Source organism: Salmo salar, chromosome ssa17 (genome assembly GCF_905237065.1).
Source record: "Salmo salar chromosome ssa17, Ssal_v3.1, whole genome shotgun sequence".
Taxonomy (NCBI): Eukaryota; Metazoa; Chordata; class Actinopteri; order Salmoniformes; family Salmonidae; genus Salmo; species Salmo salar.
In genome coordinates, this window is record NC_059458.1 from 59,985,575 (window position 1) to 60,010,333 (window position 24,759).

General features: G+C 45.7%; 1 protein-coding gene across 30 annotated transcripts in view; it reads left to right on the plus strand.

The window, feature by feature from the left end:
- Nucleotides 1–24,759, plus strand: part of LOC106576215 (CUGBP Elav-like family member 2) — a 262,716-nt gene that overhangs the window by 143,133 nt on the left and 94,824 nt on the right. The window contains exon 1 of one of the 30 annotated variants that reach the window (XM_045699850.1): nucleotides 5,433–5,753. The exons of 27 other annotated variants lie outside the window; for them this stretch is intronic. In XM_045699850.1, coding sequence (XP_045555806.1) covers nucleotides 5,677–5,753 — 77 coding nt within the window. In that variant the 5' untranslated portion in view covers nucleotides 5,433–5,676. Of the gene's footprint in view, nucleotides 1–5,432; nucleotides 5,754–24,759 lie in introns of those variants that run through there. 2 more of the 30 variants (XM_014153253.2, XM_014153249.2) reach the window with 2 other exon arrangements.

The window sequence follows — 24,759 nt, forward strand, 5'->3', positions numbered from 1 at the left end:
CAGGCTTGTGGACATTATTGCATCGGTGACTCCTAACAGGCATTTGAACACTTCTTACAGTGAGGGAAAAAAGTATTTGATCCCCTGCTGATTTTGTACGTTTGCCCACTGACAAAGAAATTATCAGTCTATAATTTTAATGGTAGGTTTATTTGAACAGTGAGAGACAGAATAACAACAACAAAAATCCAGAAAAACGCATGTCAAAAATGTTATAAATTGATTTGCATTTTAATGAGGGAAATAAGTATTTGACCCCCTCTCAATCAGAAAGATTTCTGGCTCCCAGGTGTCTTTTATACAGGTAACGAGCTGAGATTAGGAGCACACTCTTAAAGGGAGTGCTCCTAATCTCAGTTTGTTACCTGTATAAAAGACACCTGTCCACAGAAGCAATCAATCAGATTCCAAACTCTCCACCATGACCAAGACTAAAGAGCTCTCCAAGGATGTCACGGACACGATTGTAGACCTACACAAGGCTGGAATGGGCTACAAGACCATCGCCAAGCAGCTTGGTGAGAAGGTGACAACAGTTGGTGCGATTATTCCCAAATGGAAGGAACAAAAGAACTGTCAATCTCCCTCGGCCTGCGGCTCCATGCAAGATCTCACCTCGTGGAGTTGCAATGATCATGAGAACGGTGAGGAATCAGCCCAGAACTACACGGGAGGATCTTGTCAATGATCTCATGGCAGCTGGGACCATAGTCACCAAGAAAACAATTGGTAACACACTACGCCGTGAAGGACTGAAATCCTGCAGCGCCCGCAAGGTCCCCCTGCTCAAGAAAGCACATATACATGCCCGTCTGAAGTTTGCCAATGAACATCTGAATGATTCAGAGGACAACTGGGTGAAAGTGTTGTGGTCAGATGAGACCAAAATGGAGCTCTTTGGCATCAACTCAACTCGCCGTGTTTGGAGGAGGAGGAATGCTGCCTATGACCCCAAGAACACCATCCCCACCGTCAAATGTGGAGGTGGAAAAATTATGCTTTGGGGGTGTTTTTCTGCTAAGGGGACAGGACAACTTCACCGCATCAAAGGGACGATGGACGGGGCCATGTACCGTCAAATCTTGGGTGAGAACGTCCTTCCCACAGGAAGGGCATTGAAAATGGGTCGTGGATGGGTATTCCAGCATGACAATGACCCAAAACACACGGCCAAGGCAACAAAGGAGTGGTTCAAGAAGAAGCACATTAAGGTCCTGGAGTGGCCTAGCCAGTCTCCAGACCTTAATCCCATAGAAAATCTGTGGAGGGAGCTGAAGGTTCGAGTTGCCAAACGTCAGCCTCGAACCTTAATGACTTGGAGAAGATCTGCAAAGAGGAGTGGGACAAAATCCCTCCTGAGATGTGTGCAGACCTGGAGGCCAACTACAAGAAACGTCTGAGCTCTGTTATTGCCAACAAGGGTTTTGCCACCAAGTACTAAGTCATGTTTTGCAGAGGGGTCAAATACTTATTTCCCTCATTAAAATGCAAATCAATTTATAACATTTTTGACATGTGTTTTTCTGGATTTTTTTGTTGTTATTCTGTCTCACTGTTCAAATAAACCTACCATTAAAATTATAGACTGATCATTTCTTTGTCAGTGGGCAAACGTACAAAATCAGCAGGGGATCAAATACTTTTTTCCCTCACTGTAGTTTAGGTTTCTGTAAAGGCCTTAAGTAGTGAGGTCGTAGGTCAAGGCCTGCTCGCCACAGGGCATCAGAGAGAGTGTCCTACTGTTATACTACAGACAAAGGGTCACGACACACACACACATACATACATACACAAACATACACACAAACTCATGTGACCCCTCATTTAAACTGGAGCTGCTATATCTTACTACTGGGAGATTACCTGTGTCTTTTGCTGACACTGTTCCTGAATCAGAGTTTAGGAAGGAGTGTGAGAGTATTTGGCTCTGTCTTGTCTCTGATACTGTTCCTGGATCAGGGGTAAAGGAGTCAGTGTGAGTGTATTAAACTTGCTCATTGTGTTTTCTAAAGCAGTAGATTCATTTAATGTGAATGTTGGATTGTTAACACTATGTTAATGCACTGTGTTACAGGGAAGGACACATTATGTTAAACTTACTCCGTTAAAGAAAAGGAGGTATGACTGCAAAGTGTGTGTGAGAGTGTGTGTGAATGCCAATGTGGTTGGTGAAGTCTTCCGTGCACCTGTTTCTGTTACACTAGCACTGGTATCTCAGCTGTGGAAGTGAAAAGGTGTCTGGAGTTTTGCAAGATAGCACCGGATTCACACGCATGTGGCATGCTCGCGCACACACACACACACACACAGCCACAACTACATACTGTACATGCAAGCACACACCCCATATATCCTGTGAGAACGTCATTCCTTCACGGCATAAGAATATTTGAAATAACTATTATCATAGATGTGGTAAAGAGGTCAATGGACCTCGACCTAAAGAATGGAAATGCCATGGAAATGCGTGGGGGAAAGATGCCATGGGGGAAAGATCCCGAATCTCCTCATTGCCCCCCAGCAACATTAGCCTACATTTAGTCCATTGTTTATATGTGTATTTCACGCTATGTTGAGGTAAAAATTGGAGTATGTATGTCAACCCAAATACATGTTCATGTCATCGTCACAATCAACTGTGTTACAATTAAAAAACGACTTTGGCTACCACCACTGATTTCTCTATGCTAACTATGCTAACTATGCTAACCAGCTTTTACGAACAGGAGTTAGCATTTAGCAGTCACTTCTTCTAAACCTGTGAAGGGACTATTTCTGAGTGAGCGGTCGAAATGTACACAAATGTTACCCGGAGGAAAATGGGGGAAGGGCATACTTTTTCAATTTCAATCAGGGAGGGTTAAGTATTGTTTAATTTAGTCCAAGGGAGCGTCATGTAATTTTTAATCGATTAAATGTAATTTAGCTGTGTTTGAGAATGAGTTTCTTATTATAGCTCAATGTGTGCCTGATGCTGCCCCTCATCTATGATTTTCTGCTGGGGGGCACGCAATATCAAGTGTACCTAGTGTGGTCTCAATCTAATGATCCATAGCCTATACTATAAGCCAGGGATGGGCAACTGGTGGCCCGCGGCCGCATGCGGCCCGCAGCCCCCATTTTGTAGACCCGCAGACCAATTTTGTGGGAAACTCAATCGGGGTCTCAACTTACTGTTGAGCGTTGGAATAATAGAACACACAAGGTGCAATTTCTAAATTTGATTGTGCATCAGCAGTCACTCAATTAGCCCACATAAGCAAAACATTTTTAGATTGGTAAGTTAGTCTAGCTGCCAGCTATCTAAACTTGTAGTAAGCGTGATATTTTCACTCCTATCCTTGTCAGCGGTGGTCTGTGAATCCACAACCTTCTGGCTACTTTGCCATGTAATGCTTACGAAACAAAGAAACGTTTCTGAAATGGCATACCTCAGGCTCTGGTCTAGGAGTGGCATACCTCAGGCTCTGGTCTAGGAGTGGCATACCTCAGGCTCTGGTCTAGGAGTGGCATACCTCAGGCTCTGGTCTAGGAGTGGCATACCTCAGGCTCTGGTCTAGGAGTGGCATACCTCAGGCTCTGGTCTAGGAGTGGCATACCTCAGGCTCTGGTCTAGGAGTGGCATACCTCAGGCTCTGGTCTAGGAGTGGCATACCTCAGGCTCTGGTCTAGGAGTGAGGTTAAATGGTAGGTATGTTCTCTGCTATCCATCTTGTTTGAATTATTATTATTATTTTGGGTATAGGAGAGGTTCACGTTTTTGTTGTTGTTCAAGTGTTCGGATAAGTCACTCCAGTCTGTGAGGTGTAAGGCTAGTTGAGAGATCCATGAATCACTTTTACAAGCATTAGACAAGAATCGTGATACTGTTTGGCGTCTATGTTTGAACATTAATCATGAAGATTAGGCTTGATAAAAATATATTTTACTGAAGGGACGGCCATCTATTTTCATTTCAGAAAGGTCTTATTTTCTCCAGGTGTCCCTCATTACAAATAACATCCAGTCCCTAAATGTTATGCAGCAAAAACAGCCAAATACAGTATATCAATATCAGACTTTAGTAGCCACATAGAGAGCCTGTTACAATACATCAATCATGACGGATTTGACGAAAAATCGATTTGATTTAATCAGATTTGTTGAATGTTCGCCAATACGGCGTCCTCCTTCTATCACCCATGGTCTGCGTCCCATTGACCTCTCTACCTCATCTATCCTATATAATGCTGCTATATATAGTAGCATGTTGTTTACTTATGACCTATTTCACTATATAGGGGCCAGGTGCGGTGAAACATGCAGTACCGTACAGTTTGCACCCCAGGGACCTTTTGCCCTAAAGTACTGATGTAGGATCAGTTTTCTCCCCCATACACTGACCTTAACCATATTGTGCAAAAAAAGAAAACTATCCCTAGAGCTGTGCCTGGGCTCACACCACCTTGCACACTAACAGGCGCACTCTGTGCTCACTCTTTTCCTCCACATGACCCAGTTCCCGTTCAATTCTCCCCAAGAGAGTTTCATCTATTGCCAAGGAAGAGTCGTTCTTGTTATAATGTCTCCCTTTTATTCCCCAGAGGGATGAGCAGAGAGGGAGCTTTGACTCCTAGGCGTTTGGTTTTATTGGGCACAGCAGCTTCCTATCCTGTTTACTTCATCCACACCCATACGATCGACACGTTTACTGAACAATAAATACTACGGGCATTACATGTTTTACATTTGTCATTTAGCAGACACTCTTATCCAGAGGGACTTACAGGAGCAATTAGGGTTAAGTGCCTTGCTCAAGGACACATAGACAGATGTTTAATCTAGTCGGCTCACGGATTCAAACCAGTGACCTTTCGGTTACTGGCCCAACACTCTTAACCGCTAGGCTACCTACCGCGCTAGCTGCGTTAAACAATATATCATTTGTATAGCCCATGTTAAGTGCCAACATTATTGAGTGATGAGAAATGTAAAATGTGGTTTTCATGAGTGTGCTTGGCCACGTCTCCTTGCGCATTCGATCATATACATTGATTACAGCTGGGCCATGGAGTTGTTAACGACTCATGGAAAAGAGGTCACCAAACCGAAGCATTCTTTCTGGCAGAAAATATCGAGTTATGTTGTTTAGCCTCCTACAGTTCAATATTGCAAAGGCACACATCTTTGGGGGGCTTGTATTGCTGCACTTATTAGGCTATCATTTTGTCGTATAATGACCCTAATATATTACTGTGAAGAATAGCCACTGTCTGCTAATGTTCCCATATGCACGGGAATAACCGGTGTAACGGTATCTAGCACATTGGAGGAACGGTTTCAAATGGTTAAAGATTAGCTGCAGCGCGGGGCCGCCACGCCTCCGGACTCGGCACCTGCATTCCACAGCCCGACAGTTTCCTGAGCAGAGCGGATTTTCAGACAGGATTAGATGAAGAAAAAAAACGAATGTGGGTGAAGAAGAGAATGTGACAACTGCCGAGTGTGTGTCTACTGCCTTGGGGAGGCCCTGGCACTTTCACCTGTCCCTCTCCGTCTCCGCGGCCAGGCGCAGTTGTCGAACTGGGAGCGCTGAGAGAGCAGAGCGACTCACTGTATACTTGTCAGGCAGAGCAGAGCAGAGAGGAGAGCGCTGATCCTCAGCCTGTACACGGAGGGACACAGAGCCAGGGCAACATGACTTCATCCTACAATCTGGATTTCCTGCCCGATATGATGGTGGAGAGCCGCTTGCTGGTTCCGGGCGATAGAATGTGAGTCATTTGCCTGTTCTCCTCTGGGTTGCCGACTCTCCCTTTTTTCTCCGAGTATGGTTGTGATTATGAAAAACATCTGTCCAATGTGGAAATGTTTGCGCTTGTGTTTAGAGAGACTGGATTTGGTTCAGAATTACGCTATTCGATGCTGTTAGTTTGTGTTTGTGGGGAATTTGTTATCGATGGAGACGTTGAATAAAACGAGACTGCTGCGAGCCCGACAGTAAAACACAAGATAACGCTGCCTAACAGACAGGACAAGGATGAATGAACGGCATTATGAGGATTAGAATGATATCCTGGTGAATGACCGGCGTCTTTAAAAAGGTCGTTTATCAGCTGTCGTCAAATTGTTGTTCATGTAGCCTGTCTAGTGTATCTCCTCGCCTGCTGCTACATGCACGGAATAACAGGATAACTTCTTTGATATTTGCGGCAGCCGCTCATTAAAATGTCACAGGGTCTCACTTGGATAGGCTAAGCAGTGGGGAGCGGGGTTGCTTGGACAGAGTGAGTGCACATGTTGCGGGACAGAGTGGCTCTCTATTCCCCCTCTAATCATCCCTAAATACAGTGGTGTGTGTGTCACATGCTAATGATTTAACGCGCATGCCAGCTCTGCTGTCTTGTGCATTGTTTTGTCATTATGCACATCTTTGTTTGCAAATATGAGAATAATTCATTTATGCACTAGCTCTATGCTACTTCGGTGTGAAAGGGATATTGACAGCAGCGTTGCACTACAGACTGACTGTATTCCACTATGGCATGACTGCATAGTGAAATAGATCAGAGCATAGGTGAAATTGTGGGACATGCCCCCCCCAATATTTAGAACAGGTAGATCCCCCCCATAATTAGCCCTCCCATAAAGTATATGAACATGCCATAAGCAATGGCAAAAGGAGTAGAATTGCAGGAAATTAGCTTTAACGGTCGACTTTGGGCTCGAAAAACGGTCCAACTCCTCCTCTTTCTCAATTTTCAAACATAAATGGGGTGTGCCTTTGGGTCGTAGTTGTTTCATTCTGGTCAAGCGCGTCCGCGACCGACCTAACTAGTTTGTTAGCGAAGCTAGTCACTTGTAGCCAGCCAGTAACCCCTCCAGAATGTGTGGACTTCATTTCACAGAATGTGTTTTTGGACGGAAGATATAGAATTTAGTAAATGGAGCTTCTGTAGCCAAATGTCTTATTCATCCCCCGCCCCCCAAAAAAAACAACATTAAATGACCTGGTGTGATGGTACATTGGTCAGTTATACAGTTTAAAGCCTTTATTTTTGTGTTTTTGCCCGAAGCCAACCTTTAAGTAACTGTCCAGTGTTTCCAGATTTCTATGAAATATGATCTAAAATTAATTACAATGTGAGTGAAATATTTTTCCTTCAATTTTTTTTTTATTATGTAGAATATATTAACAAGTAGCTTTTCTGTGTTTGAATGGTATGGGCGTATCCCAAAACAGAATGGTGTGGGCATATATTGGTCATGAAAAATATTCATGCCAGTAGACTGCTGATTGGCCAGCTCATCCTCCTTAGAAGGATGACATCATCCTCTATAAGGAAATAGCAGGCATTTTTTAAATGGTCTGTTTGCAATACAAGTTTGAGGTTGTTTTTTTTTTCTCCAATTTAAGCTTTGGCCACAAATACGAGTCAACAACATTTGGGTATAAGTTAACAGAATATTAACTTTTAAAAGGTGTGATTTTCACTAGACAGTTACTTTAAAATGGCAAAATGTTATCTCAGACTCATGACAAAATGTGTGCTATATCATTATAAACTGTACATTTTTCTCTCTGCCCCATGGCAAAATGTGTTAAAATGCAGGAAGTTAGTTGTTTTCCCCCTGCATATATCCTTTCACTTATACTGTTTTGAAAATGCCTCTCCGTATACCCCTCAAAATACCCCTTAAGAGAGGCATAAATAAGTCATGTCAAACTGTGTAGAATTTCAGGAAATGCATTTTTAAAATGTCCCAAAAAAAACCTGGGGGATAAAACACACAAGCTCATTCAAGCCATATCGGAATGCGCAGTGACTAACAACTCCATGCTTGCTCAAATTCGATTTGGGGTCTGCGGCACGAGTTCTGCTATAAGAGGGACAGAAATCAGATTATACTGCGTACACAACGAGACACTTAATTCACTTAAATCCAGAATTCCTAGAACGGGGACAAAGGAAGGTTTTCAGGCTGACATAATGATCGCAGTCTGTTATTCCGCCCGCACAGCTGACTCGCGCTCCCCTCCCTGTCCCATTTACATCCCCTCGGCTTAGAGTGTTAGCTGTTGATGGCCCACGTTCTAATGGTGAGAATGTACCCCCCTCTTCTCCTTCTCCTCCTTTACCCTCTCTCCTCCTTCTCCCTCTCGCCCTCCCTCAGCTCTTTTGCCATCTCATGACTTCTCTCATTACGTTGTTAAATGTTGCACATTTAAACGGGCCTCACCAAATGGCCTTTGTGTGTGTGACCTCTCGTTCCAGAGGCGGAAGACACTCTGACCCTGTTTGATCCCATCAGACATTGAGCTGTTTCCCTCCACTGACTTGTCCATTATACTCACACCGCCCTCTCATTTATCAGTGTCTATGCCTTTATGCACGCCCCCTGCTCTCACAGACAAACACACACACAACCATGGGGGTTTGGGAGACCTTCAAAGTCATAGCGACGCCATTTCTCTATTCCTGTATCACTCTGTTCCCCAATCCCTCACTCCTGTCGCTCTCTTCCTAGCTTTTACTTCCCCTACCTCCTCTCTCCCCAGCCTCCAGCCCTGAAAGGCTCTGCCTGTTTTTAAATGGTCTTTTCTCTCCTGCCTGACATTTAGTGGCGTGTGCTATCTGGCTACCTGCCTCTGTAGCCAGGCCCTGCTACAGCTCACGGTATCACTGTGTGTGTGAGTGTGTGACATCCCGCCTTTTACCTCACACACCATCCTTTGGATTTATAATGAGAGGGTTTGGGGGTGGTGGGGAAAGAGCTTCTGTCGCCGGCTGAGGGTTGCTGCCCGCCGCGGGGACCGCACCATAGTGCCGTTAATGCTGGGTAATCTGGAGGTTTTAACTGGAGGGTACTTATCTGTGGCCTCGCTACGATGCTGCTTCTCACCCAGTTACAGAGAGGCAGACAGCTCCAGCAGCTAACAGGGAGGTAACAGTTACAATTTACACTAACACACGTTTTTATATCTCAGCTATTTATTAATTTACCTAGCTCCCAAGACTTACCAAGCAGTTATGTGTTGTTATGAAATATCATATACCACATTATTTGTGTCGGGTTGTTGAATGGCTCTATTTGGATTTTAGATTAGAGTCCCTGACGAGGATGTTTTTTCCATGACCCTTTTTTCATTCTCAGAATTTTATTCCATGATATTTTTTGTTGTTCAATGGACCTGAAATGGCAGATCCCCCATGAGTCTAGTGAACTGATGGTAGTGTACTCAGAGTTTGGCTCCCAGAGGAATTCTTGGCCCCGTTTCAGTTCGGCCTCTAGCTACTTCCTCTAGCCCCCACCACCTTGAAAAGACTGGTAGAAGCTCTAATTACAGTAACTTATCCCAGAACTAGATGGAGCATCACTATAATGCCTAGCAGTGGTTTCAGATCTGTTAACATAGAAGGGATAAGGGGTTGTGGAAGTGTCTAGGGCCCAAAATGCCCCCTTTAAGACAGTGGCCCTCTTAATAACGGGCTCCCTGGGAAATGTGCGACCCCTCACCCCAGACTGACTGTGTGTGTAGGATCCCATCTGTTTGACTTGACTAGAACTTCACTGGCCCTGAGGAACCATGACACTGACCCAGTCAGACCTCTCACTGGGAGGCTCAACAGTACACTAAGATGGCCTCATCTCCTTTCCTCCTCATCTCCTTTCCATCATTATGACAGGTAAGTCAACAGACTGGATAGGTTCCATCACGTTGCTTTCACCTGTCATGTCCTGCCAGACCAGTCGTCATGAGGAAAAAGGAAAGGAAAAGACTATTGGAACTCGGCCGGGGGAAATAATTTTCCCTCTTATTTATTCTCCTGTCCAGTTGTTCCTTCTTTACTACACTCCTCGGTCACTAACTCCCTCGTTCAATCTCTCTCCCTCGTTCCCCTCCTCCTCCCCAGAGACAGCTGCTCCATTCCTTCATCCCTCCATTCCTTCAGTGAAGCAGTGAAAGGGTGTATTTGACTACAGACACCCATTCATCATCCCCTATGCACGGGTGAACAACACCTGTCTTCCCCTCACTCCCTCCAGCCCTCACTCCCTCCAGCCCTCACTCCCACTCAGAAAGCACACAAACAAGGGGTCCAACAGCTGAAACCTCATGTGACAGAGAACATAGGATCGCATGAGAAATGTGTGTCAGGGGGAGAGAAGGGAGAATTACAGGGAGGGACGGAGAGGGAGAACGGTGGGTAGGGTGAGCGAGGGAGGGGGGAAGTGTGAAAGGGACAGGGAGCGAGTGAGAGGTGGGGCATTGTGAGGCAGGAAAAGAGACAGGGAGACGGAGGGACAGAGAGAGAGGGGTACAATCAAAATGTGAGGCTCAATGAGGGAGGGTGTGAGAGCAGAGAGAGAGAAAAAGAGGGAGGGTTGACAGTCAGGCAGGATGTGGCTTAGTGCCAGCCCGTTCTGGACAGCACAGGAGACTCTGGTTTGAATTGTGGCTTATCTGCTGTGGAGATGGATGAAGGGAGGGAGGGAGAGAGGGAGGGACAGAGAGAGAAGCTCATCTTCTCTTCCTCCAGTGGCACTAAGAGAGGCCTCTCCATTCTGTCTACTACAGTAGCTAGTTCACATACATGTCTATAGAATCCTTCAGCCCCAGTGTTCTTTTACCTGCACAGACGCACTCTCGGTTTACCTGCACAGACGCACTCTCGGTTTACCTGCACAGACGCACTCTCGGTTTACCTGCACAGACGCACTCTCGGTTTACCTGCACAGACGCACTCTCGGTTTACCTGCACAGACGCACTCTCGGTTTACCTGCACAGACGCACTCTCGGTTTACCTGCAGAGACGCACTCTCGGTTTACCTGCACAGACGCACTCTCGGTTTACCTGCACAGACGCACTCTCGGTTTACCTGCACAGACGCACTCTCGGTTTACCTGTACAGACGCACTCTCGGTTTACCTGTACAGACGCACTCTCGGTTTACCTGTACAGACGCACTCTCGGTTTACCTGTACAGACGCACTCTCGGTTTACCTGTACAGACGCACTCTCGGGGTCTGTCATCAGTACCGTTGGAGGTCGCAATGTCCTACAGTAGATTTGTTAACCTTTTTCACCTTTATTCAACCTGACTGAGTCATTTGAGTGTGTGTGTGCCAGTTGTATGATGATGTCTTCAGTTAGGTGGACCGCACATTGCTGGTTCATGTCAACATCTGCTGAAAACCTTTGTGTGCGTGTGTGTGTGTGTGAGGCTGTGTCATCATGATGAATGCCTTTGAGCTGGTGCGACTCAGGAACGTCAGCGGGGTGATGTATCACTGCTGGGGATCTTAGGTGTGTGTGTGTGGGAGGGCGTACACGCGTGTATGTCTGTGCGTGAGTGTGTGTTGGGGCTGTCTTGGCCCAGCCCTGTGTGTCCTAATCTGGGTTGGATTAATTAGCAGGCTAATTTGGCGGGTGTGAGAGAGAGAGACATGGGGAAATGAACCTCTAATGACTGGCTCATTACTCTTACCTCTCTGGAATGTCATGCTCTCCACTCAGCACCAGACAGACAGAACAGAGAGGATGGATACAGAGTAGAGACCTCACCATGTCCCCTAGCACTGTCTCTATCCCTCTCTCGCTCCTTTCCTCTAGCCCTGGTTTCTCGCCTCATAAAGAATAACTGATTATCATCCTCACGTCTATAGGGAATAGCTCAAATGCATAGGATTCTGATTTGAATGAATAGATTCGTTTGTCCTCTCTCTCCCTTTCTCTCTCACTCGTAACCAAGAAAGCAAATGCTGTACTGTGCACACACAAACTCACACGGATTCATACTGCGCCTGCTCCTCCAGCATACTGCGCCTGCTCCTCCAGCATACTGCACCTGCTCCTCCAGCTCACGTGAGGATTCATACTGCGCCTGCTCCTCCAGCATACTGCACCTGCTCCTCCAGCTCACCTGAGGATTCATACTGCGCCTGCTCCTCCAGCTTACTGCTCCTCCAGCTTACTGCACCTGCTCGTCCTGCTCACATGAGGATGCGACAGGTGGTGTGTGTTTGTGTGTGGGAGCTTTCTATTTCCTGTGAATTGTATTTTATTGATGGCCTTGAGACGATTGAAGCTCAGACACACACACACACACACACACACACACACACACACACACACACACACACACACACACACACACACACACACACACACACACACACACACAGATTGAAAGCTGAACACACACATAGATTGAAAGCTGAACACACACCAACCTACACATTCTATCATTGCTCATCCATATATTTATATGTATATATTCGTTTTCCATTCCTTACTTAGATTTGTGTATATTAGGTTGTTGTTGGGGAATTGTTAGATTACTTGTTAGATATTACTGCACTGTCGGAACTAGAAGCACAAGCATTTCGCTACACTCACATTAACATCTGCTAACCATGTGTATGTGACCAATAACATTTGATTTGATTCTTTGTGTTGTACACATCCTATCCCTGTGCAGTGGTGACAAGGAGAAAACACCCGAATCCTTACAGAGGAGAGAACATTGTTTTTCTTTCTTATGGAGAGATCTCTATGTCCAATACTCAGCCATTCCATTGGCTGGGCTACACAGCTCTGCATTGTCAGAGGGAGAGCTTACCTCATGCATCATGCCTCAGCCCTGTACACCTCCTTCCCTCCTCTCCTCCTTTTCCCTTGGCTTTCTTCTCTCTCACTCTATCCTTCCTCTGTCCCCTCTCTCCTTTCCCTCTCTTTTCTTAACATTTGAGGACTAACTCTCTCTCTCTCTTGCTCAAATAAAGGAGCCATCACACAGACAGGGAGGAAATGAGAGTTAGAGTCTATTTGTTCTCCTTCTCTCTGCCATCTTCTGCAGAGTGTAATAGACGCTGTGTGGCATGTGCATGTGTGCAGTGGCGTGTAACATGCATGGATTTAATGTATCTGTACCATAAGCACTGGTCTAGGATCAGCTTACCCTCCCCCAATTGTAACCTTGACCATTGAGGAAAAGTTGAAACTGACCCTAGATTAGTGTAGGGGAACAGGAGAACACCTGCCAGTGTAGTTCTGTGATCCCTACACTTTGTATATCTTTGTATCTACATATCTCCTCCCTCTATCTTTCTCTCTTTCTCTTTGTCTCCCAATTCTATTTTTTATTTCAATTAAAGGGGCTTTATTGGCATGGGAAACATTGCCAAAGCAAGTGAAATAGATGATAAATAACAGTGAAGTCTGTCTCTCTCTCTCTCTCTCTTTCTATGACCCTTACTCTCTGTTTTGTATGGTAAACAGACACACCCACCCACTCTACACCGCTGGGTAGAGAGCTGTCAGGGCTAACCGTGGCTCCTTGACTGAGAATGCATCCTGATTCAGGGGGGAAACATGAATAGCGTGTCAGAAAGCGGCAACCTTTATTTGACCACAGACAGAGCAGCAGAGTGGAAGTATTAACATGGAGGGTAGAGCTCTCTCTCTCACGCTCTCTCTCTCTCTCTCTCTCTCTCTCTCTCTCTCTCTCTCTCTCTCGCTCTCTCTCTCACGCTCTCTCTCTCTCTCTCTCTCTCTCTCTCTCTCTCTCTCTCACACAGCTTGACTTCACTCAACAGTAGTGCACCTGCAGTTTCCAACTCCCACAGTACCATAACCCTCTATCCCCCCCCTCTCCAATTTCATTTCATCCACGTTTCACTAAACCAATTCCTCCTATAAAGTTGCTGCAATAGGCCCTTGCGTTTGGCATGGTGCCGGGGGTCTTCTATGGGTGTGATAGATGTGTGTGTTAGACATACTGTAGTGATCGATGTGTGTATTGTGGAGCACCACAGAGTGGTGTTATTGGGTTTTGGAGGGGGGAGGAGTGGGAGCTGACAGCTTTATTGAGAACTGTGATTTAGTGCAGTGCCCCGGGACACTTGGATGCAGTTAGAGAAAGAGGGAACGGAAGAGGAGGAGAGAAAGAGGAAAGAGAAGAAAGCTATGTATAAAGGAGAGTAGGGTGGAGAGAAATGGATCTATTCTACTTCCCCTCTCCACTCTTTCACCAGCCCTTTCTGTCACGTCTCTTTTTCTCTCTTCCTCTCTGTCTTTCCCTTTCTCTCCGTCCTACTCGAAGATTGAGTAGGATGGGGAGACCGAGGGAGGGAGGGAGGGAGGGAGGGAGGGAGGGGATGGTGAAAGAGAGGAGAGGGGAAATAGATGTGAGAGGATCTGTTTATCTTTATCTCCTGTGTGTCCTGGGGGTGTGTGCAGCCGTAACACTGATCTAATCTGCACCTCTAGAGGATTCTCCCCTCTCCCCATCACACACACACACCGTCTCTACTCTATCCATCCTTCCACTCATCCATGTACCCCTCCTCCATATAGGGCTACGGGCCTAAATGCATCATGTATATTTTCTCTCCTTTCATCCTCTCCTTCCTCGTGTGTCTCCCTCCTCCTCTTCTCTTCCTGTTAGCTTAGAGGAAGTTGTGTGTTCAGTATGTGTTGTGTGTTTTATAGTATGTATGATCGTGCAGGCCTGAGCCACAACCCTACAGTATATGTCTGTTAACTATGGAGCTACTGCCTCCGGTTTTGCACATACTGTTGATACTGTGTGGGAGAGAGGGGGAGCGAGGGAGGAGGTATGTCATAAGAATATCAACACTGAAGGGGGGAGGCGAAGGAGGACGAGAGAGAGAGGTGGAAATGGAAGGGGAACGGTAATGGTGTATCTGTCAGCGAATCTTCATCTTCCTTTAGGGATGTGTGTTTCCCATGTTTAGATGTATAGAGAAGTAAACAGCTGAGAGAGAGAGAGAGAGAGAGAGAGAGAGAGAGAGAGAGAGAGAGAGAGAGAGAGAGAGAGAGAGAGAGAGAGAGAGAGAGAGAGAGAGAGAGAGAGAGAGAGAGAGAGAGAGAGAGAGAGAGAGAGAGAGAGAGAGAGAGAGAGAGAGAGAGAGAGAGAGAGAGAGAGAGAGAGAGAGAGAGAGAGAGAGAGAGAGAGAGACCGACCCATTGCCCTCCTTTCTCCTCCTGTTCTCTCTGTGTGAGCATAAGACCATCGGGACTGACTTGTGCAGTGCTGAGTAGCACTGGATTAAATAAAGCATTTCTCGGTGTGGAAATTGTATGTGTGCATGAGCGTGTGTGTGTGTGTGCACGTGAGTCTTTTCATGTGTGTGAAGTACCTTCCGGCACTTCACACACATCCATTGGTATATGGTACAGAGGCTCACCTCACATTCTAAAGCTGCCACTTCTTCTGATTCCAGCCAACAGTGAGTGATTTGAAAGGAGAGAGAGAGAGTTCCCCCCTTTCAAACGGCACAGCTCAGGAAAGGACCACTGTAATTTGCCACAGAGACATGAGGGATCTTTAAAGCCATTGATTCCTCATTGCTCTGTGCTTTTTCCACACACCTCATGGAGAAAGGGAAGGGAGAGAAGAAGGGAGAGAGGGAGAGAAGAGAGGGAGAGAAATAAGAAAAACAGTCCCCTAGATGAAAGGCAAACATCTGGTGCATGTTAGGCCCTTAGCTGCCCTCGGAGAGATGTTGTAATGTGTGTGTCTGCGCGTGTAGCTGTAGTTGTGTCCAACAGTGTTGGATATCTGATTTCCACCCCCTCTAGCATAGAGAAACAGAGAGCAGCCTCTCTCTCCCTGCAGGTCATATTGCTCTGTTACTACCATTGATTCATTACTCCAAGCTGGTTCTGATCAAGCTGCTCAAATGGCTCTGGACAGAGAGGGAAACTTAAGGTACTGTTGCAGACTTATTCATGTCACTGATGGAGTGCTGAGGTTGAGGGTCTACACCAGAAGTTAAGGGTTATAGGAGGAAGGTATATAGTGGGTGCAACTAAGCTTGGAATGTGTTGAGTGCAGGGAAGCAATTACATGTGGCAGGCATTGATAAGGGGAGATGGGTGGAGATCTTAGAAACTAACAATGTCACTGAGGGAGAGAGGGTAATGTGTAACATTTACATTCTGTCAGGATATGTCACTGAAGGAGAGAGGGTAATGTATAACGTTTACATTTTGTCAGGATATGTCACTGAGGGAGAGAGGGTAATGTATAACATTTACATTATGCCAGGATATGTCACTGAGGGAGAGAGGGTAATGTATAATGTTTACATTATGTCAAGATATTTCACTGAGGGAGAGAGGGTAATGTATAACATTTACATTATGTCGGGATATGTCACTGAGAGAGAGAGGGTAATGTATAACGTTTACATTAGGTTAGGATATGTCACTGAGGGAGAGAGGGTAATGTATAATGTTTACATTATGTCGGGATATGTCACTGAGAGAGAGAGGGTAATGTATAACGTTTACATTAGGTTAGGATATGTCACTGAGGGAGAGAGGGTAATGTATAACGTTTACATTATGTCAGGATATGTCACCAAGGGAGAGGGTAGTGTATAACATTTACATTATGTCAGGATATGTCACTGAGGGAGAGAGGGTAATGTATAACGTTTACATTATGTCAGGATATGTCACTGAGGGAGAGAGGGTAATGTATAACCATTACATTAGGTCAGGATATGTCACTGAGGGAGAGAGGGTAATGTATAACCTTTACATTATGTTAGGATATGCTGTTGTTAGCCATCAGGGATACTCTGGGAGGAGAAGAGACACAGTCTGGTATCAATAACCATGACAGCCTTGAGTTGGGGAGGAGTGAGCACTTTGGGGTAGAGGTGAGGTCAGATGAAGTGAGGAAGAACATATCACTAAGGTTCTGTCTAGCAACAGAGATGCATTGGCTGTTCGGTGGTGGAGGAGGGGTCTCAGCCTAGGAGAAAGGGTTAAATATCAGTGTTTGTGTGACATGTTTTTTTGTCTGAATTACAGCTGTAACAACCCTTTGGGAATAATTCAACTTGGTTAAGCTTCTCCAGAGTTATTTACTGTGAACAATAAGAACCTAACAGAATCAACAGCATTAGAAGTTTGACTGGTGTTCTGTGTATTGTGTTTCCATTCTTTAGTCATTATTAGATGCAGCCGGCTTAGTTAGACGTCACAATAATAATGTTTACAAGGCTTTTTAAAATGACTAGGTTGCTCTGTGTGTGCGTGGCAGCCTCTGGGCTGACTGATGGTGATTTGGACCGCTGCCCTCATTGTGTTGTTGCTTTTGACTGGTCGGCCTAAATGACAGCTCTGGTGCTGTTTCACAGCCTTGGGCTAACTCACACACACGCACGCACACACACACACACACACACACACACACACACACACACACACACGCACACACACACACACACACACACACACACACACACACACACACACACACACACACACACACACACACACACACACACACACACACACACACACACACACACACGCACACACACTCCGTGCTAGTAGATGTTCTTACAGGATTTTCAGATGACCATGTTGATTTAATCCACAACACTGATACAGTCAGTTATCCCGTCTCTCTTAGTGCAGGGCAGCAGTGTGATAGTTGGGTTGGATTCACACTGAATAGCATTGGCTAGCTTGGGCTTACTGGCAATGAGAAATGGAAGCAGTACGCTCTCTCTCCATCTCGCTCACTTTACCCCTTTATTTATCTTCTGCATCCTCTTTCTGTCTGTCCTTGTTTCCTCCCCATCCCTGTTTTTCCTCTGTCTCTTCCTCCCTCCCTAATTCTCCTCCTGATCTCCTAAAAGGTAGAATGGTTATTACTGTTAGAAGTGCTTGCTGGTGTCGAGTTGGGACCTATTCTTCTGGTTGTTTGTGTGTGTGTGTGTGTGTGTGTGTGTGTGTGTGTGTGTGTGTGTGTGTGTGTGTGTGTGTGTGTGTGTGTGTGTGTGTGTGTGTGCTGTAAAACACTGGTCTGATGGCTCCCACGGGTGTTTCCTCACGCGGAGGCTGCCGCCGCTCCTCTAAAGTTCAGGTAATTACATTTTCCGATTGGGTGCATAAACAATCACTGCAATCTCTCTGAGGGTGTGTGTGCGTGAGTGCGTGCGTGTATAGCCATGTTTGTGTGTTTATCAAGGCCATACACCTTTTTCCCAGACAACCACTCACTTCATTTCTGAGTAATTCTGAGCAATTGCTGAGTAATGTTACATACAATACTGAGCTCTTCAGAGTTAAATCACTCTCGATATAAGACTCTTTCCTAGAACTTATTTGTATGCTCCAGAACCTGTCAATCAAGAAATATATTTTATAAATACGCAGCCTTAAACTGCACAAGAGGCAGAAGCACATGGCAAGGAAAAACTTCCTAGAAGGCAGGAACCTCGGAAGAAACCAAGAGAGGAACCAGGCTCCAAGGGGTGGCCAGTCAACTTCTGGTTGTACCAGGTGACTAGTGGGGATCGTGTGTTCAGTATAAGCCCCAGTCGAGTATTCCAGTGGGAATGACAGCACAGACCAGGGTAGGGCAGAGCCATGTGTGAGTTTCGTGCTGCCATAGTCCTGACAGGATGACAGCTGTCACAGAGCAAATGGAGGGAGGAGAGGAGAGACAGGGCTTCGGGGGGGAAAGAGATGCTTCCTCTAGTCCACAGCCATAGACGGCCATGTAAAAACACACAGTCACTGGAAGACGGGTGTGTGGGAGAGGAGTTTCTTTCCTATAGGTCAGTACATCATGTATCGAAGCCTTTCCTCAGGTTCCCATGCATGGGTCTTTGTTTACAAGAATTACAGTGTCTAGGTTTCTCCAAGTGTTCATGTGTGTTGTAACGATCGAGTACTGTCTGCTTCATTAGTTTTTATTGTAAAATCGATGAGCTCCATCCAACGTTGCCTGTCTGTATTTTTTCTCTCAGTTGTGTGTGTGTGTGTGTGTGTGTGTGTGTGTGTGTGTGTGTGTGTGTGTGTGTGTGTGTGTGTGTGTGTGTGTGTGTGTGTGTGTGTGTGTGTGTGGTTCTCCGTAATGGGGACTCTGGGGAGAGCCTCTAACATGGGGGGGGTGGACCCCTTAAGTGACCTAAAAACCAGAGCCATCAATCAACCTCCTCTCTCTCCATCCCTCGCTTTCCTGTCCTCTACAGGGCTATTACTGCAGTCACCTGCTCTTAAAGCAGGTCTGTGCACTAGCAGCCCAGTCGACTAAGCCACATTCTAGTGTGTCCATACTGGGTTAGTGGTTTGCCACTGTGAGCACCCGTAAAGGCCTGTTTTAACGGTTGGTGTCCAGTGTTCAGGGGAAAGGGTTGACCTCTTCAGTAATGGTCCATCAGCAAGACCACGGTCAGACTGCACTCAATCCGTTTGTGTGTTTGTGTGTGTGTGTGTGTGTGTCTCCTTGATCTATGAGTGGGGGATCCTTAATAAATACAAATATACACTACCAGTCAAAAGTTTGGACACACCTACTCATTCAAGGGTTATTCTTTATTTTTACTATTTTCTTCATTGTGCAATAATATTGAAGACATCAGAACTATGAAATAATACATATGGAATCATGTAGTAACCAAAAAAAGTGTTAAACAAATAAAAATATGTTTTAGATTCTTCAAAGTAGCTACCCTTTGCATTGATGACATTCTTGGCAATCTCTCAACCAGCTTCACCTGGAATGCTTTTCCAACAGTTTAGATGGAGTTCCCACATATGCTGAGCACTGCTTTTCCTTCACTCTGCGCTGCAACTCATCCAAAGCCATCTCAATTGGGTTGAGGTCGTGTGATTGTGGAGGCCAGGTCATCTGATGCATCACTCTCCTTCTTGGTCAAATAGCCCTTACACAGCCTGGAGGTGTGTTGGGTCATTCTCCTGTTGAAAACAAACCAGAATGCTGTGGTAGCCATGCTGATTAAGTGTGCCATGAATTCAAAATAAATCACAGACCGAGTCACCAGCAAAGCACCATCACACCTCCTCCTCCATGCTTCATGATGAGAACGACACATGCGGAGATCATCCGTTCACCTACTCTGCGTCTCACAAAGACACAGAGGTTGGATTTCCACAGGTCAAATGTCCATTGCTCGTGTTTCTTGGCCCAAGCAAGTCTCTTCTTCTTATTGGTGTCAATTCTTTGCAGAATTCGAACATGAATGCCTGATTCACGCAGTCTCCTCTGAACAGTTGATGTTGAGATGTGTCTGTTACTTGAACACTGAAGCATATATTTGGGCTGCAATTTCTGAGGCTGGTAACTCTAATGAACTTATACTCTGCAGCAGAGGTAACTCTGGGTCTTCCTTTCCTGTGGCGGTCCTCATGAGAGCCAGTTTCATCATAGCGCTTGATGGTTTTTGCGACTTCACTTGAAGAAACTTTCAAAGTTCATGAATTTTCCAGATTGACTGACCTACCTGTCTGAAATTAATGATGGACTGTCGTTTCTCTTTGCATATTTGAGCTGTTCTTGCCATAATATGGACTTGGTATTTTACCAAATAGGGCTATCGTCTGTATACCACCTCTACCTTGTCATAACACAACTGATTGGCTCAAACGCATTAAGAAGGAATGAAATTCCACAAATTAACTTTTAACAAGGCACACCTGTTAATTGAAATGCATTCCAGGTGACTACCTCATGAAGCTGGTTGAGAGAATGCCAAAGCTGTCATCAAGGCAAAGGGTGGCTACTTTGAAGAATCTCAAATCTAAAATATATTTTGATTTGTTTAATACTTTTTTTTGGCTACTACATGATTCCATGTGTGTTATTTCATTGTTTTGATGTCTTCACTATTTTTGTACAATGTAGAAAATAGTAAAAATAAAGAAACCCTGACTGGTACTGTTTGTGTAGATGTTCACCTGTGTGTGCCTGCCTGCTTGCTTGCATGCGTATGGTCGTTATTTTGTGTGTGAGTGTGTGAGTGTGGCCCATGGGTCTCATGTCTGTGTGTGCATTAATAAAGGCCTAGTGGTGTTTAGCCCCCTTCCTGACATCCCCCTGTCCTCTCCCTGCAGTAGAGACCATGAGGAGAATACTGAGGGACATCCCCCTGTCCTCTCCCTGCAGTAGGGGCCATGAGGAGAATACTAAGGGATATTTCCCCTTCCCCCTCCTCTACTAATGCCTCTGTTAGTTATGAAACAGGGTTGTGTCCCAAATGGAACCATTTTCCCTATATAGTGCAGTACAAAAGTAGTGCACTTTGTAGGGAAAAGGGTGCCATTTGGAACACAACCAGTCAGTCTGTTCAACTGTATACCTTCGTCCTTGGGCAAGGGCATACAAAGGCCTATTGGTCTGCTCAAGGTAGAGTGTGAAGAGGGGGAGAGAGGGAGGGGAAGGATATTCTTGGAGATATTGCATTACTATTAGTCTGGCCCTCATGTGGACCTCTGAAGCATTGCTTCCACTGACAGAAACAGGGAGAGAGAGAGAAAGAGGGATGTTGAGATGGAGCAGAGTGATGGAGAGAGGAAATGAGAACAAGCTAACCGATATAAATATGAATTATTGTTATGTTGAAGGTTAGAATAAGTTTCAGTGCCAGAAGAGAACGAGGGAGCGAGTGAAGAGAGAGAAAGACAGAGAGCAGTGTTATTAACTCCCCCTGCTCTTTCTGATCCCTTCCCGCTTGACATTAGCTTGAGAAAATGACATGCCTTTAGCGGCATTCAGCTCATCTAAAGAGAAGCGAGGAGAGGGAGGGTTACTCTTTAACTGTGTCATTAGGAGGGAGGAGCTGCTGGAACCTGCCGGAACGCACCGCTCTCAAGGGTATGCTAAGATGACAGGAGAGACCAGGTGAATACACACCTCTCTCTCTCCCAGGAACACACACGCTCTAACACACGTGCACACACAGACAGACAGATACTGAGATTCGCTTCCTCTCAGTGGAATGTAGCACATACATGTAGCATGTTAAACCAAACAAATCCTTCAGCATCTGTCTGGTCTAACCTTGTGTGTGTGTGTGTGTGTGTGTGTGTGTGTGTGTGTGTGTGTGTGTGTGTGTGTGTGTGTGTGTGTGTGCTTACGTCTGTGCAGGAAGAGGTCAAACAAACCAGCTACTGTCCTAGTTCTCTCAACTAATTCCTCTCCATTCTTCTTTATTCTCCACATCCCCTAGTGCATTCTGGGATAATTAGAGCCCGGCCTCACCTCTACACGGAGGCATGCTGGGTAGTTTACTGTAATGAGTGGCCAGCCATATGAAAAGCTTATTGTGGAACTCAGTCTTCAAAGCCTCCGTCCCCTAGGACTGTTGATCTCTGACGACTCTGAAAGGCTTTAGGTTTGTTTGTCCTGTTTGGTTTAGTCATTAGTGTTGTCACGTTGGGCTAAATAAATGTCCCCGATATTAGCAGTGACATGACGTTAATGGCGCTGTAATGGGTTTGTAACGTGATATGAACTATTTTTGCCCTCTTGACGTTATGTATTAAAGTGACTGACTTTCAAGTAGAGCTGGAAGGTACGTTGTGGTTCAGATCTGGGTTCAAATACAATACAAGTGTATCTGTGGTTGATTAAGCTTGCCTTGTTTAATGGACCAATAGAACAGGCCGTATACTGTAAACCCCGCCCCTCTTGAACTCCAGGGAGGCTAGAGCAAACGCTTAAAGAACTTGAACCCAGGTCTGTTATGGTGAGGGTTGGTAGGATGGTGCTGTTTGGTGGTTGTTGGCAGGGGTTCTGTGTAATGAAGTGTTCTGATTACTAGCTGGGACATGTGGTTTGATGATTGGAGATCAGTGGTGGTTAGCTGTGATTGACATGGCAGACTGTGGGTGTGTGGTGGCGCTGATTGGCAGTTAGGCTCAGGTAAACCTGTTCTGAATGACCTGTGTGGCAAGTCAAAATTGGCTCCGTGTATAGGTGGCTACCTATTGGGCACAAACATCAATTCAATGTCGGTTCAATGGAAACTACGTTGATCCTGGCAGTGGTACAGCTCTATATCTCTGCAGGGTAGTTTCCTCTGGAACACACAGCCACACTCCAGCCAGACACCCAGATACTCTAAACACACACACTTCTGGTTGTGTTTACCTAGTCTGTCTGGGCCAAACCACTCACTAATCACTACTCGCCCAGCACAGATACACACACACACACATACGTATGACATCTCATGCACAGAGCATAGCTCAGAGACATTCCTCACAGTATGCATATACACACACACACACACACACACACACACACACACACACACACACACACACAGCACATAGCTGGTCTCTCCTGGCCAGCCCATTCTGTGTTGGTGTGTAGACTCATGGTTTTTACTCTACTGTTAAACACCAATTCTAACATTATTATACATTTAAAAAAACAAAAGGTCATTTAGCAGACGGTCGTATCCAGAGCGACTTACAGTAATGAGTGCATACATGTTCATACTTTCGTACTGGTCCCCCGCGGGAATTGAACCCGTCAACACTGTGTGTGTAAACTCAGCGATCTCTGAGTTGTTAGTTTCAGTGCTGCCCTATTCCTGTTTCTATGTGTTCTGTTAACACACGTTGTCATTTATTAAACGGTCATATCAAACCGGTGTTGGGCATTCATGTGGTTTTGGACGTAACATATCTACGATAAGTGTGTGTGTGTGTGTGTGTGTGTGTGTGTGTGTGTGTGTGTGTGTGTGTGTGTGTGTGTGTGTGTGTGTGTGTGTGTGCGCACGGTGTTAACATCTAACCTTTCCCCTGACACTTCTCCCTTTCCTTCTCGCTTTCTTTTTGGCCTGATCGCCTCGTGACTGTGAATGTTAGGCGGCTGGTAGATGCCCTTCACACACACACACACACACACACACACACACACACACACACACCTGCCATAAAGTTTTGCTCTCCACAAACCAGAACTCTTGAAGTGCGGAAACATAACAACAAATGTAAGTAAAGAAGCAGTGTGTTCGTGGGTAAGAGCTGGGGGGTTGCTAGCATTAGCCTATGCTGCAGAGGTTTACTTGCCATGGCTGTCAGTCTGTACTTAGCTTAGCGTCTTCATCTACACAACATTAGCATGCAGTGCTAGCCCAGCTCATCCCTCTCTCACTCTCCTCTCTCTCTGTGTTTCTCTCTCTCTCTCTCCCCTCTCTCTTTCCTTCCCCTGCTCCATCATCTGTCTCTCTCATGCCAGTGTGTGCTGGGGGTGTTAAACAGATGTTTAGTGACTGCAGCCCAGGCCAGTCAATGACAGAACAGACTTTAAACAGTGTATGTTACTACAACAGACACGATACAACCCAACCTGGAGAGGAAAGGGGAGGGGATCCCTATTGACTTGGGTATTATGGGGAACAGTGGTTGGTGGGGTGAGGGGGAGGATGCTGTCATGAAAATAGGAGATTAGACTGTCTTGGAGGACAGAGGGTCCCCAGGGAGGGTAATTGTTTTCCCAGAAGTCTCAGCAGAACCCTATGTAAAAGGGAGCACTAAAGCCCACCCCGGGTGCTCGTTACTGAAAACACTGTTACTGTTCTCGTTGTCGGATAAGGCCCATCTGGGGGGGAGGACAAGAGAGAGATGCAGAGTTTAAAATATATATTATTTTTAAACTCTCATCGTTGGGAAGCGCTCGTCAGCAAGCATTTCACGGTAAAGTCTACACCAGTTAACATTTGATTTGAGAAGGAGAGTGACAGAGGGAAAGGAAGGGAGAGAGAGACGAAGAGCGACGCGGGGGCACAGGGATGTTTCGGCGGCGCCCAGGGTGGCAGCAGCACGTCATGAAGATGAGTAATGACATCTGACGTATAGGCCTCTCTCTCTCTCTCCTCTCCCCTATCCATTTAATCATTACAAGCCATCAATCTCTCTCAATCTCTCCGTCTGTCTAATCTTTCCTTCCCCTCTCTCTGTCCCGCTTCT